Below are 16,925 nucleotides of genomic sequence, written 5' to 3'. Positions count from 1 at the left end.
GGAAGGAGATAATGCAACTTGACAAGAGTTGAGGCTAAGGGGAAGCAAGAGACAGAACACCACACATAAGCAAAGGGAGTAAACAAAACGCACATTTACTATTTTTTCCACTATTGCCAGTCACTCTGTTGGCTGGCCACTTTCATATCAATTTCCTGTTTGACCTCAGGGCCTTCTGAGGTGGTTACAAGCTTGACTCTCAGACCTTGCTGGTGCAACAGTCCTCACAGTCCACACACCCTGCTCTGTCTGCACACAGTTGCCACTACCTAGATCACAGACAGCTTCCCAATCTCTTTTGTAAGCTCTGTGCCTACAGCCAAATAGACTTCTCTACCTGGACATTTACCATGCGTACTGTTCCCTATACAGCAGTCTCCTCCCATTCATGGGGGATTATGTTCCAAGACTCCCAGTGGATGTCTGAAACCACGGATAGTACCAAACCTTATACATACGTTTTTTTCCTACATGCACATACCCATGAGTTTTATTTATATATTTGGCACAGCAAGAAACTAAAAGTAATAATAATAGAATAATTACAACAATAAATTGTAATAAAACGTATATGAATGTGATCTCTTTTTGTCAAAATTTTACCATACTGTACATACAGTGTGGATATTCTAGACAAAGGGATGATTCACGTGCCAGGTGGGATGGCACGAGATTTTAGCACAATACTCAGAATAGTGCACAATTTAAACCTTACAAATCGTTTACTTCTGGAATTTTTCATTTAATATTTTCAGACTGTGTTTGATAACAAGTAACTGAAACTGAGGAAAGAGAAACCTGACAATACACCCATACTTCCTACCTTGACTAAGAGGCCCTCCAAAGCTTTTTCATCCATTCCTCCGCTCCCCAAGGCGATTTTTCAGAGTATTCACTTGATGACCTCTTTCTGTCCATTCCCTGTTGTGACACACTTTAGCACTGCAACTGGAGTAAAATAAAACCATCTCCTAACTGGCCCCTGACCCTGATTGATCTTACCTCTAATCAATATGTCCTCCACATCCCCAAGGGTAACTGTGATGAGCTGCAAACCTCAGCATTTTGATCCCTTCTTTAAAATCCTGCTATGGTCTCCATTTTGTAGAGTTTAAATCTTTCGGCATGTATTTATGGGTAAAATAATGAGTGTCTGAACTTTGCTTTTTAAATATTACAGATAAAAACAGGAGGGAGAAAACTGGGATAGATAAGAGTGGGAAAATGTTGATAAACAATGAAACTGGATGACGAGTACATGGGCATTCATCATATTATTCTCTACTTCTGTGTATCTGAATTTTCATATGTTTTAAAAATTCCTCAGCATAGCATATAAAAATAGGATCTTCTAAAATTTGGCCCTAACACACACCCTATACTTTGCTATATGCAATACTTCTTAGTTTTTTCAATATACCACGTTCCTTTGTGCCAATGGGTCTTTGCACAGGCCCTTGCTGTGCCTGCATGAACTTCCTATACTTGGACCAGGTAAACTACTGGTCATTCTTCATAACTCACGCCATTTTTGGGGGGGGACACATAAGACAAACTCCCCCCATCTAGCACATTATCTCTTTTATTGTAATTATAACACTCTATGACAATTACTTACTTATCTATCTTCTCTATTGGATTAGAAACTGCGATTAAGGTCAGAGGAATGGTTTCTTCTCATTTTTGTATCCCTGGGAACTATCACAGTGCCTTGTAAATAAGGGCTTTCAAAGAGTTTTGGTGAAATGAATAGAACTTTTACAAGAAAATCAACTCATAGCAGAAAGGGAATAAAATTCCAATCCCAACTAGCCACCAGTAAACCCAGAGCCTGTGGCCAAGAGACAAGTAAACTGAAGCAAGGGGAGGTGAGAGAAAGACTCTGTGGAGGGCGAGAAAGCTGAAAGGCTTTTTGCCCCTCTCAAATAAAATATTAATTCTTGTAATATCTAAGCCAGAGTGGATTTCCAGGGCATTTGGTATATTCTTGTGTCAAGAGAGTAACTAAACAAGGATTAAATGATTTCCTTTAACTAAAAGAAGCAGGGATCAAATTCAGGAACTGTGACTATCAGCTTCATAAAATTTAGAAAAGAATATCTTATGTTGCTTTAAAATTCTCTAAGAATATCAAATATCTGATTACTTGGGTAGTATACAACTGGTCAAAAAAATTTTCAAAGAAATTTAAGAGGAAAAGGCTGTAAAAATAACCACCACCACAAAAATAAAACAAAAATTCTTTAAACACAACCCTGGAAAAGTTTCAGGCAGTTCTGATTTCAGATCTTATACAATGCTTTAAAATATGGAATGTATGCTATTTTTAAACTATGAGAAGGCCAAGCATTGAAGTTATATTTAAATTAACGCAGGTTTAACAGAAAAAGATATTGTCTTCTAGATTAGAGATTTAAACTGTAATTTAACCCATTCATTAAATAAAATTGTTTAAATAAAATTCTCAGTAACAATAATAGATATTGAAAATATCCTCTGGGAGAATCTAATTTTTATATTAAGATGCTAAAATACAATCTAATAAAATACTTGCCTCTATGGAAAACTTGTATTTCCTAAAAATCAAAGATTTTCTTCTGTCCCAGAGTTATTTCTTCACTACTCGATCTGGCCCTAGATTCTATCCAGGGCACATTATTAGAGAAGGACATTTGTACCTTGAATGATTGGGCAAGTACTTCATCAGTCCTAAAGATGCAGCAGAGCACACAATTTGCAAATGAAAAAAAAAAATGTTTAAAAATCAAAACCAGACGACTTCAAAGTCCTGGACTTTATCAGAAATACAGTTGATTCTCATTATTTACAGTAGTTATGTGCTATAAGATTGCCACAAATGCTGAATTAGCAAATACAGAACCACTGCACCTGGAGAAATACAAAGTTAGGTTCCTGCAAAACTCTGGTCACATATTTTCATCAACTGATCAATATATAACCCTGGTTTATGTGTTTTTGTGTTTAAAGGTACCTTGCTTAATATATGTTATTGATTTATTAACATTCAACAGAACTATGACTCATGCCTGAATGAAGTTTATCTAGCACAAGATAGCCCTCTTGCACTTAGAAATATTAGACAGTACTTCACCACTACACGTGGCCCACAATAAACAGCGAATTCAGCAACAGAAGGCACAAAAATGCAAAAAAAAAAAAAAAAAAAAAAAAAAGGCACTAGACTAGAAAAAGGATACATATTTATAGCATGAATCTTGAAATAAAAAGACAGAAGGTTGCCTTCAGCTATGAATGTGAGGTTGGGCAACTCAAATCCTCTCCATATCCTATGCATGAATAATCACAAAAGCATTATGTTGATTTTGTCACATATTATGACAAAATTTTCAGTATTCCTTAATAAGTACCAAGGAACTTGCAACATGTAGCCATGGGTCACCCCCAAATTAGATGGAGTCATTTTGATTTTTCATATAGTATTTTACTAATAATAACTTTTATATCTTTCACTTCTTAAAAGCAGATTAAAGAGAAAACTCTCACAATTGTAGTTTTTATTCCTTTGACAAAAACAAATCTTTTCACATAAAAACATTAAAACGAGGGCCAACTTTCTGACCTAGAGCTCACTGAGACTCTGCACAGTATAGAACTTTCCTTTCTAGAGTGCATAGCAATCAGTTTAACAGGGAAAATGAGAAACATGACAAAGTGACTTAACTGAAATCTGGAAAAGAGGATTTGTGAATCAAGAGGAGGGTCAAAGAACAGCTAGTAGCAGAGACTTCAAGGAAAGAACAATATGGGCAAGAGGGGTGGGAGTGTTTTTATTTTTGTGGTGGGAAGAGAAGTGGGAAAAATTCTCTGAAAGAAAGCAGAAAAAAAGGGGGGGGGGAAGAACAATTGAATTTACTTAATTAAAATATAAACAGGCTCTTTCCTTATTCTTAGAAGTTGTAGGGCCACTACTTCAAATTGATTCCAAGAAAGCTTGGCATGTATTTTTAAGTAATAATCATAATAACAGCTAGCAATCATAATGCCAATTGTTCTATGCTTTCACATGAATATCTTACCCTTAGAGATAGGTAATTATTAGGGTAAATAACTACCCTAAGACCCAGGGATCATAAGCGGTAGAGGCAGAATTCAGCTCCGGTGTGAGGTAGCTCCAGAACCTGAACCCTAATCTCTAAGCTCACAATTCAAAACAGCTATTAAGCTAACTTGTTGACATTTCAGTGGAAAGCACATAAAGTACTACACTTACCTCCTTAACTTTTCTTAAACATGTTTTAATAAATGGATAAATTAGCAGTCTGTTATAAACAACTGTAATTAAAACATAAAATCATCTCTCATGTAGGTTTTTAACAATTTTATTTACAGATAATAAAAAAGAGAGTCTTTTTTTTTTTTCTTTTAAAGAGACTGTTTATTTTCTGTCAACTTTATTTCCATTTGGTTTAAGAATCTGAAGACTACTCAGTGGTTGTTCCTACTCATTCAGTGACCTGACCAGTGGAGGCTGCAGACCAGTCTTCAGTGGCAGGGTGAGTACTCCAGTCTTCAGTAGGAAACTGCTGAATAGGCACAGAGAGCACCTGCATGTTTTCAGACCAGTCTGTTACTTCAGGTTGAGCAGCAGTGAACTCAGGAGCTGGAGCAGTCCATTTATCCTGAAATTCCTCCTTGGTCACAGCCTTTTCAGCAGCAGCAGCAGCCTGCTCTTCTTTTTCAATCTCTTCGAGATCTCTGCAGAAGTAAAGAATAGGCATGACGGTCCACGGGTGTTCTCGGGAGATGGTGTAACGCATGCGCAGGGCGGGCTTCCGGGGCCAGCATTCACATCAGACCCACTGAGTGAGCTCCCTTGTTGTTGCAAGAAATAGCAATGTCCACATGGCAAAGAAGAGTCTGTGTTACACAGGGTGGTGGTAGGGAGGTTAACATAACACACCTCTGTGAGAAGCTAGCAGTCAGCCCTGGGATTGGTAACGACCAAAAGTCTCGGTTCCCAGGTTGCCTGGATCTGGTTAGTAAAGGTCCCAGGAGTGAAGCAACCAGCAACAGGAATGGCTTCAGTGGCAGTTGCAAACTTCAGCACAGCCAATTGGCCAGTATTCCTGGATGATATGACACTGACATCAACTGGATTTTCAATGACAACAATGAGCTGCCAGCAGAAGCTTCTCTTCAAATTTATGATATAGATGCCATCACTTTTCCTTTTGTAGATGTACTGTTCCATCTGGAAGTCAAGGTTGGTGCCACTTAAGTGGGCTCCTGCTGCAAGGAATTCGAGGACATCCTCCTCCTTCATTTGCAGGATATCAAGATAATGTGACGGTTTCCCTTTAAGTTGCGTGGAAACCAAGAATGCCATAAGGACACTTCTTTGGGTAGCATGGAAAAATCAAAAAGGATAGTCTTTATTCAAGTTTCTGTTCAAATTAAGAAGGTAAGAATTATTCTCCCTCCCTCCATGTGTGTATGTATGAAACACATTTTTGTACTTATTAATCCAAAGGGTATCTATGAGGGGACTTTAAATGTATCTTTTTTTTTTTTAATTCTTAAAAACATCAACTAACAATTTCTGTGTGTGCCTATGCTGAGCTACTATCCTAAATACTGCTGATAATTTAATTAATTTAAGTAGCAGGATGGATAGTTTAGCAGCAACTCCTAGGACTACAGAAACTCTTAACATATTAAAAAAGGCACAATTGCTTTAGGAGATAATATGATCTTTAAATGTTCCTGGACAAGGGTTTTGGCAGATCTACGTGGCCTTCTTCTTGGTCAGACTCGATGGTCAAATCTAGACTAAGAAGAAGCACATCTGCTTGAACCCTTTGGCCAAGCCCTGAGCTGGCTCACTAGGTCTTCTATTTTCTCCCTTTTTCCAAGACCTTGCTGTGATGTCAAAGCTAGACCAGATTAGGATTGTATACGTTAGAATACTCTCTTCATACTGATTACTCCAATTGTAAATCAACCCTGGACAGCCAGTACACTTAGTTTAGTCTGGGACACCGATGCAGCTATCTAATTTTGTAATAAATATAAAATACATTAAAGAAAGAAGCTTCAAGAAATTGCAAGGCAATCAGACCAGCTGGTCTTAATGAAGAAAATGATCACAATCACTCCACCTGCTCATGTTAATCAGTGGTCAAACCATAGCATCTCAGTATGGTGTTATACTTCAAAGCGTAGGCAAAACTTCTGTGATGGTTAGCTTTATGTGTCAGCTTGGTTAGACTATAGTACATAGTTTTTTATTCAAACTCTAGTGTGGTGTTGCTGTGAAGGTGTTTTGTGGACGTGGTTAACATCTGCAACAATTAGCTTTAAAGGGTATTACCTCCGATAGCATGAGGAGCTTTATCCAATCAGCCTTAAGATAAAAATTTCAGATTTCCATGATAGGAAAGAATTCTTCCTCAGGACTGTAGCATAACTCCTGCCTGAGTTTCCAGCCAGCCTGCAGGCCTGCCCTACATTTCTTAGACTTGCCAGCCCCATGATCATGAGGGCCAATTCCTTAAAATAAATTTTTACATATATATTTATTCTATCAATTTTGTTTCTCTGGAGAACCCTGACTGACACGGTTTCTTATTATTATTCATATAACAATGTCTGCCACGTTTCAATTTCATAAAAACAAAAACTGAAGTAGAAAAGTGGTAGAAAGGTAAGACTTTGGGAATCTGAGAAGCGAGACAAAGTCTGAGTTTTCTTTCTTTTATAATTAAGATGAACAGATACTAAATTAATCATCATAAAATGTGAGGGGATTATCATAAAGTACATTCTTTAGAAATAAAGAACCAAATGATCCTCGTTAGAAAAATAAAAAACTGGAAGGTACATCATAAAGTAGCCAGAAAATATACATAAAAGTATCCAACCTTAACTTTATTAGTATTTACAGAAAGACATCATTTTCAAGCTACCAGATTGGTGAAAATCTAAAGTCATATTTGTGTGAGAACATGGTGAGACAGACACACACACTGCTGGTGGAAATATGAAATGGCACGATTGCTTTAGGAGATAATGTGGTACTATATATGTAAGACCTTTAAAAATGCCTAAACATTTTTATTTACTAGCTATATCTTTACAACTCCATTTTTAGAAAATAATAAAGAATACATTTATTTTTAAAAAATTTATTACATAATTATCTTTAATAGTTTAAATAAATTATGACACATTCATACAATGGCATAGTATATAACCATTAAAAAATATATAAGCGGTTCTTGCCTTGCATGCTAGTACAGGACTATAAAAATAACTGTAGAAGCTGCAATCTTGTAATTTTAATCAATGAGAAAAACTGTAACTTGTTCTCTGATCTTTAGAATTTTTTTTGTCAGAACACTGAAAACTCTGTCAGTTATAAATGTTTAGTGAAAAGAAAAAAAATTATTTAAGTACACTGTAATTTAAAACATTAAGAATTAAATTTAAAAATGTATTTCTTTGTAAAAAACTTATCAAAAGTCATCTGAGCAGTGTATACCATCTTCATAAGTCAAATTATGTATGATGCACAGTTGAGTATCTTCCAAGCATTGGCAAATTGTCATAAGCCTTGCTCAATTTGGATCAGCTTTTAACATTTTGTCCTTTATGCTTAAAATGTCATGAAATATTATCTCTCAGAGTTCCTGTAATGTGAAGCTTTTTGCTGGCATGACTTTCTCTGGGAAATCTTCATTCTTTTCTTCACAATCATTTTACTCATTTATGCTGATAAGTTTATCTTCACTAAGGTCCTTGGGCTGCACACCTAAAGTTTCTCCAACATGTTCCAGTCAGCTGTTTCTTCCATAATTCCACTGAGGTTCTATGTGGGTCTCACTTCAAGCTTTATTACTATTTCTTTTTTATATTTATTTTTTAAAATTATTTTTTATTATGGTGACATTGGTTAACAAAATCCAGTAATATTCAAGTGTACACTATTTGTTTCTTACTACACTTTTATCTTTGTTGGCAGATTCCCTCTTTTGATGATCCATTTTTGTAAACTGTCTTGTAGTTTATCACTACAGACCAGTGAGCAACACAATTACTACATGCTTTGATATCTGTACCTGAACTAAGATATGCACAGTGACCAGACACTGACACTTTGAAATGCTGTGTCTGGTTACTAATAATAATGTGCATCTATTATTTATTTAGTGTTTTGTAGACTGAGGAGCTAGTCGCAATTTGTACTTTATGCACAGTTGATCTACTACGGTAATGAAAATTCATCGTGGCATTGGGGAAACTGGTGTTATTTAACTGAACTGTGGTAAATGAAACTTGTGCATAGTAGAATGTGCAAAGAGAGGGCTGCCTGTATTTCATAGAATTTTTAATGTCATGGGGAGATTTTTATGATATAATTAGTGACTGCTGACATAAGAAAAAATATACCTCTCCCAGGCGATTCCCTGAGATGCCGCCACCTTTCCCAACATGCTGGTGCACCCAAGCTGCCTCCAGTGGTGCTTTTCATACACATGGCCTATCTTGGCTTATGCCAGGGACTTTCCTAAAATCTCCGAAAGGCTCACAAATCTCAAAGAAGGAGCATCTGGCTTCAGCGTGCCTTGTACCTCTTGCTGAGAAGCCCCAAACCCAACACTAGCAGAAGCTGGCTTCTCAAGGCATCTCCAAGCCCAGCATGGGTAGTAGCCATCTGTGGATTGCTTGGCAACTCTTAGCAGGCTCTGGAAGTGTACAGGCTACAGCTGAACTTGGCCTGTAGTTGGGCCCCTTCCAAAAGGCTATTGGGCTGGCACACCCAGTGGCCTGCTTCCAACAGAGCCCAGCTAAAGTGAATCCTGCTCTGAAGGGATGGCCCTTCACCAGCCAATTCTCACAACCAATCAGCCTGAAGGTCAATCCCTATCATCAAAGTGCAAACAGCAACCAAGGCACAACTACATCAGGAGGGCGCGCACAACCCATATGAGGGACACACCTCAAGCACCTCACTCAGGTGACCAGGGAAGACTGTTCCACTGGGCTCCACAGGACACCTACTCCATAAAGCCATTTTACTAAGACCAGGAGACTTTGAAACCCTACACAATATGGAGCAACAAACACAGGGAGGCAGTCCAATTGGGTAGACAAAGAAACACGTCCCACTTGAAAGAACAGAACAGAGCTCCAGAAAAAGAACTAAACAAAATGGAGACAAGCAATCTACCAGATGCAGAGTGCAAAACATTGGTTATAAGGTTACTAAATGAACTTAAGGGAAGAGTTGATGAACTGAGGGAGAACTTTAACAAAGAGATAGAAAATATAAAAATGGAGATGGAAAACATAAAAGGGAACCAGTCAGAAATGAAGAATACAATAACTGAAAGGAAGAATACCTTAGGGAGAATCAACAGATTGTATGAAATGAAAGATGAAATCAGGGATTTAGAGGATGGGGTAGTGGAAGACACCAATCAGAACAGCAACAAGCAAAAATAATCCGAAAAAACGAGGACAGTTTAAGGGGCCTCTGGGACACCATCAAGCATAATCACATTTGTATCATAGGGGTACCAAAAGGAGAAAAGAGAAAGAAATTGAAAACCCATTTGAAGATGTATAATGATGGAAAACTTCCCTAACCTGATGAAGGAAACAGACACACAAGCCCAAGAATCCAGAAGAGTCCCAAAAAAGATGACCTCAAAGAGGCTCATATCAAGGCACATCATCATTAAAATGCCAAAGGTTAAAAACAAAGAGAGAATCTTAAAAGCAGTAAAAGAAAAACAGTTACTCCCATAAGTCTATAAGCTGATTTCTCAACAGAAATTCTGCAGGCCAGAAGGGCTTAGCACAAAATATTCAGTGATGAAAAGCAAGAACCTACAACCAAGCAAAGCTATCATTTAGAATTTAAGGACAGATAAAGAGCTTTCCAGACAGAAAAAGCTAAAGGAGGCGGCCTACGAGAGACTCAGTTCAGATCAAAAGACACCAGACCAAAATTAAAGGGATGGAAAAAGATATTTCATGAAAATGGAAATGAAAAAAAATCTGGGGTTGCAATACTTATAGTAGACATAATAGACTTTAAAATAAAGGCTATAACAAGAGACAAAGAAGGACCCAGTAATCCTACTTCTTGGTATTTATCTGAAGAAACCCAAAATACTTCTTTGAAGGGACATGGGCATCCTTACGTTCATTGCCAAGATATACAATGAAATATTACTCAGACATAAAAATGAATAATAAATAAAAGAATGAAATCTTGCCATCTTCAACAAAATGGAGGGTATTGTGCTGAGTGAAGTAAATCAAAGACAAATGCCATATAATTTCACTTACATGTGGAATCTAAGAAATAAAATAAATAAAACAGAAACAAACTCATACAGAGACAATTTTAAGGGTTGCCAGATAGGCAGGGTTGGGGGGATGGGTGAAAAAGAGGAAGGTATTAAGAAATACAAATTGGTAGCACAAAATAGTCATGGGAATGTAAAGTATAAGGAATATAGTTAATAATAATGTTATTATGAATGGTGTCAGATGGGTACTAGATTTTTTGGGGTGATCAATTTATAAGTTGTATAAATGTGTAACCACTATGTTGTACACCTGAAACTAATATTATATGCCAACTATGATTGAAAAATAAAAAATGTTTTTAAAAACACACAGAAAAAGACTGGAAAGAAATGTGAATTTGACAAGATTTAGTGAGCACCTATGAAGTGCCAAAACTATTATAAGTGCTGGGAATAGTAGTGAGCAAGGCAAATAAATTCAACGCCTTCAAGAAAGTTCCAGTCTAAAAGAAGAGGGGTGAGGAGGACACACAAAAATATGATAAAGATAAAGCAAAATATAAGGCATGTCAGAGGTGAGATGATAATGTTTTGGAGAAAAATAAAGCAGAGAAGGGGAACTGGGAGTGATGAGAACAGGACACATTATTCAAGACAGTAGTCAATAAGGTTTCACAAAAAAATGACATCTGGGCTAAACACTGAGGATTAGGGAGTGAGACCTGTCAATAACTGCAAGAAAGAAATCCAAGTAGAAAAACAGTACCTGCAAAGCCCTCAGGCAAGCAGAGGCTGATGAAGTTGTGACTGAAGCAAAGTGAGCAGGGAAGTGGAGGAGAGAATATGGATACTGCCAGAAAATAAAGTAGGACTGGTTAAGAAGAAAGCAACAAGCTGGCTTATATTTTATCAGGATCTCTCCTGAAAGGGGACTAGGTAGTGTTTTGATTATAGATCTAGTTTGAATGTAAAATCACAGAATTTGCTGATAGATTTAGTTTGGGATATGAGAGAGAAAGGAGTCAAGACTGACCCCAGGGATTTGATCTGAGCAAGATGGCGTAACCAGTAATCGAAATGAGGATGACTTTTAAGTTGGTAAGGCTGGAGGGGAAGAACCAGAGCTTAGTTTTGGAGATGTTAACTTTGAGATGCTTTTCAGTTATAGAAAGAGATGTCGATTAGGCAACTGGATATATAAGTATGGAGTTCTGGGCCAAGGTGTAGGAAGATATATATTAGATGGTTGAAAGTGATAATTCTCACAATATCATCAAGAGAGTGTAGAGATAAAAGAAATTGTTGTCCAAGGGTTGAGCCACCCATTTTTCAGAAGCCTAGGAGATAAGGAACACATATTACTTGTCAGAAATAGGGTTAAGAAATAAGCCAATTTGAAAACATAATTAAGAAAAACTAAGTTACCATATGACTCAGCAGTTGTACTCCTAGGTATTTACAAAGGACGAAGTGAAAACATGTTCACATGAAAACTTGTATATAAATGTTCACAGCAGCATTATTCACAGTAGCCAAAAATTGGAAACAACTCAAATATCCATCAACTAATGAATGGATAAATTGGTATACAATGGAATAGTATTTTGCCATAAAAAAGAATGACGCAGGTAAACCTTGAAAATAATGTGCCAAATGAAAGAAGCCAGTTCTAAAAGACCATTACACTGTATGATTCCATTTGTATAAAATCTCCAGAAGAGGCAAATAATAGAGAAGTAGATTTGTGCTATCTAAGGCTAAAGAGATTGGGGGGAAACAAGGAGTGACTGTGAAGGGACAGGATTTCTTTTGAGGGTAATGAAATGTTCTAAAGTTGATTGTACTGATGAATCAAAACTGGGTGACTTGGATAGTATCTGAATTATAGCAATAAAGCTACTGAAAAACAAAACATCCCAAACTAAAACAGAAGAATTTGCAAAACTGTTTTAACTCTTGTATCCTTTACTAATGCTCATCACCCCAAATCTAAACCTTCTCTTCCATGCATTATAATAGTAAACTTACAAAGTAAAAGTTAACTGTAAAAAATTTGCAAAGATGAACAAAAGATAAAAAAGAAAACTAAAAGTCATTCATAAAACCACACATTTTCAAACTTCAGGTGATTCCTTTTTAACTTTTTTTCCCTGCTCTAATATACATGTATTTTGGACCACATAAAACTGAAATTGTACTATATAGTTTTACATCCTTTTTGTAGCATACATTATATGTTCTTCAAAAATGTGTTCTTTACATGTCTGTTTTACATCATATGGCTGTACCACAACATATTTATTCTTCCAATTTTAAGGTATTTTAATTATTTCCATCTGTATATTTACAAATAGCCCATTACCTGAATCTCTAAATAACTCTACTTGATTAGAACAATTTTCTAGAAATGGAATTACTTTGTTAAAATATATGAATATTTTTAAGGATCTTAAAATACTGCCTTTTGGAAAAGTTATAACAATTTATCCTCTCATCAACAGTGCATGGGGGTGGGGGGGGGGCAATTTACACACACTGAACCGGTCCTGGTCAGTTTAAACTTTTTAACCAATTTGTATGTAAAAATATTATCTCATTTAACTTGTTATTCATTACTTACGAGTGATAAATTATTTTTACACTGATATCTGTAGACTGCCAGTTTACGTCCTTCTTTGCCCTTCTGGGATACAGGCACTTTCCAATATTATCCTAAGAACATTTTTATGTATTCCTTCTTCTTTAATGTATGTTGAAAAATGTTTTGTTATTTGTCTTTTAATTCTGATGATGGTTTTGACCTACTGAAGTTAAAATATGTAAATAACTCAACCTTCTCCTCTATGAATTCTTGTTCTAAAAAAGAAAATCTTTCCCTGACTAGTATGAAAAATAGTCTTCAAGATTTCCTTCAAACAGTTTTTTGTTTTTACATACTTTTCTTTGCAACATTTATTGAGTACTTAGCACATGAAAGTACTTTACTAATAGCTACATATATACTAGCTAATTTAACCCTCATACTCACCACCCTATTGTAAAGATCTTTTATCCTCCTCATTTTATGAATAATGAAACTGAGGTTAGGGAGGTTAAATTATAAGACTAAGGTAACATAGTTAATAAGGTACAGAGCAGAGATTTAAAGCTAAAGCAATCTAAGGCCATATTCATTCTATCGTACTTGCATGCATATTAAAATACCTTAATAGAGCTATGCTTTGCTGTAGGTTCTATTGTATACAATAACAAATTATTAAAGTACATAAGTCCTTATTAAAGTTCAGTAAGTTGAAGTTCAAGAGTCATTGAAGCTGAATAAGTCCTTGTCCAAGCCCCTGAATAAATCCAAAACCTTTTCTTTTTTCTTTTTTTTTTAAAGAATACCATTGTGACTGTGTCTTAGTTAAAGTGTAAAGTGTAGCATGCTGCTCAGCTTAAGAATGTAGACCTAGTTGGTTTTATTTTGCAGAACCAGACTAAAACATTTTATTAGTTAGCCACAAGACAAAAGAACTATGGAGTAACTTCTTCAACAATCTATTGTAAGGATAAATGTATATATATATATTTTTTATCAGTGCTCACTCTCTTGCATTTAGTTTTCATTTTTGTCAACAGTGCTCATAAACTGGTGCTTAAACAATCACACACCAGATTCTTGATAATATTCCTCTTGCTTTCAGTGACTATTAAAAAAATTCTTGTTTCAGTCTTTATTTAAATTGCCTTGTTTTACTTATGTTGTAATTTTCTCAAATTCTTTTTGACAACAGGCGAAGAATAAATGGTATTCATGACAATGATGCTGCTCAAAACTGTGAATCCAATTTGGCAAATTATTAGGGCATAATTTTAATTTTAAGTGTGCTGCTTAGCACAAAGTAAAATTATGAAGAGATTGATATTCTCTAAACTAGGATGGACAAATTAGATACTATATCAATATATTTAATGTGGGATGGAACATAACATTGTATTTTAATATATTTAAATTAAAAATATATATTTATAAGCTTTTCTGATAAATATCACATTGAAATTTAAACAATAAATTAAGGGAATGAGAACTCAGAAACTTGTGACTAAAATACCAGCCTTGCCAAAAGACTATATACCCAACTAAATCTTGATGCTTCCTTCTTCAATCTCAAAGTATAGTTCAAAAGAAGATGGTAACAGTTGCCCATTTTCTTGTGTTGATAGGTAGAACAATTAAAAGTTCAAAAAACTAAATCCTTTAGAAACTGCTGTCTACATGTTAATAAAAACAAAATGGTGCTTTCCCCGGAAAATCATTTTATGCCTTATGGATGTAGGTTATATTTTATTTTGACTCTGAAAATCCAGCTAAAAATTGAATTAGGTCTCCAGAACAAATAGTAATTGTTTTTCCTAAATCTCATTTAAACTTCCAGGGTTAAACGACTAAGGATTCCTGGTTTCACTCACAATGAACCATATAAAAACTGTTCTTACCTTTACACCTTGAATGAGACCATTCATGAGGAATGTGTGTTGAGGAAACGTTTCATGTAGAACCTACAAAAAGCAAACAAACATCAAGGCAAATTCAAAAGCAAATTGAAGGGAAAAATTTCTGCCTCTGTTTAGTGACAGGCTAGGTAAAGAAGATGGAATCATGCTATGAAAAAATCTTAAGTATCAATGGAATATGAAAAGATAGTGAGGCAGAAATCTAAATAAGGCAAGAACCTAAAAAGACACTCTTGGCACTCAGTTGCTTTTGTCACAAAAGTATTTGCAGCAAAAATAGTTTAAGCAGGTACCAAAAGCAAACCCAGGTAGGGACCTGCAACTCAGTTTTATGTCACCTAGGTAGCCCAGGAAAGGTTAAGCCTTAAATTTGGATTACTGTGATTCCGGACTGGTAGCACCTCCTCTGTATGTCTAAAAGAAAAAAAAAAAATCTAAAATCACTGCTGAAACGGCCATCATCTAGGCCAAATCAACCATGCATATATTTTTTTCAAATATAATGACCAGCACATAATCAAAGGTAGTCAGATACAAAAGGAAATAAGACACCATGAGCGAAAAATAGCAATAAGTAAAAACACAAATAAAAGAGTATCTCAAAGATTTCACATTTTAGAATTACTCAACATTGACTTTAAAATGAATATAATTACTATGCATCAAAATACAGAAAATACGCTTGAAATTTTTGAACTAGAAATTGTAAAAAGTAACACAGATTTAAAAATTCTAGAACAGAAAAAATCTATTAAATTATGAACTCAATGAATATGTTTAAGATTAGACATAGCTGAACAGAGAATTACTGAACTCAAAAGAAGGTCAAAAGATGTTATCCAGAATGTAGCACAGAAAGATGAACAGTAAAATATATATGAAAGAGGAAGGTAAGAGACAAAGAGGATCCAATTAATGAAGTCAGATGCAAGGTCAATTCAACTTGTCCTATAATGAGAATGGGAAAGAGACAATATTTTAGGAGCTAATGGCTGAGAATGTACTAGAACCAATGTTATACTTCAATGCAAAAATTAAAAGTAGCCTAACAAATTCTAAGCAATATAAAAAGAAATCCACACTCACAATCAAATTAAAACTGCAGACAAATCAAAGAAAAACTCTTAAAAAGCTGCCAGAAGAATACAGATTACCTTCAAAGGAAGAACAGTTAGACTAACAGATGGTCCTCTTAACGGTAATGATGGAACTCAAACAAGGAGCATGCTATCCTGTAATCTGTCTAATGAGGAAACCAAAAATGCCAAGGTAAAATTTTATACCCAGTTAAAATGTCCTTTGAGGACAAATGCACAATTATACATTTTTTGGCCTAGCAAAACCAAGTTTACTAACTTACAAATTACAATTAATAAAATAGAAAAGATACTTTTGGAGGAAGAAAGATTATCCACATACAAGATCCAAGAGTCAAAATAAAATAAAGAGCAAAGAAAATGGTAAATATAAATGAACAGTGATGCTACAAAACAAAAATAATGTGCCCTGTAACTTTTACTTTCAATTGTACAATATTAAAATACTTAACAATGGAAGCATAAATTAGGTAAACATAAGTTTTAAATTTTGTTTTAAATTTCAAAATGTTTAAGTTCATTTATGCTAATATTATCCTGGATGAGGGTAAAAATATTAATTAATATTAGACTTTGATAAACTTACATGTAATGCCATGTTAATCACAAAAATGACAGTAGTAGAGTAGAAAACTTCTAATATTACCATAACAATCAATACCAAAAAAGATAGAAAGAAAAAAAAACACTTAGAGCTGTGGTACAAAGAATAATATGGCAACTGAATTCAAATACCCTAAATACACCTGGCAAAGAAGTGTTCCCTAAACCCAAATTTTAGATAGAACCTACATCACAGGATTTAGAACCACAGAATCTCTCATACATTCCTGGTGGGAATCTCAATTAGTATAATCACTCTGAAAAACAACTTAGCAAAATCTGGTTAAACCTGGTATTTGCATACTTATGATCCAGCAATGTTCAACCACAAAAGAAAATGAAGCACACAAACACTAAAATACATGTATAAGAATGTTTATAGAAGCATTGGTAAACAATGAAAAAACTGGAAACAACTTAAATGTCC

At 35.1% G+C, this 16,925-nt stretch overlaps 1 protein-coding gene across 2 annotated transcripts in view; it reads right to left on the bottom strand.

Moving 5' to 3' along the window:
* Positions 1-16,925, bottom strand: part of MFSD14B (major facilitator superfamily domain containing 14B) — an 87,784-nt gene that overhangs the window by 23,954 nt on the left and 46,905 nt on the right. For both annotated transcript variants that reach the window (XM_016126013.2, XM_016126011.2), the window contains exon 3: positions 14,781-14,843. In XM_016126013.2, the coding sequence (XP_015981499.1) occupies positions 14,781-14,843 (63 nt within the window). The remainder of the gene's footprint in view (positions 1-14,780; positions 14,844-16,925) is intronic.

Source organism: Rousettus aegyptiacus, unplaced genomic scaffold (assembly GCF_014176215.1).
Source record: "Rousettus aegyptiacus isolate mRouAeg1 unplaced genomic scaffold, mRouAeg1.p scaffold_m13_p_3, whole genome shotgun sequence".
Taxonomy (NCBI): Eukaryota; Metazoa; Chordata; class Mammalia; order Chiroptera; family Pteropodidae; genus Rousettus; species Rousettus aegyptiacus.
The sequence above is the reverse complement of the archived record's forward strand: the minus strand, read 5'-3'. Positions and strand labels throughout refer to the sequence as shown.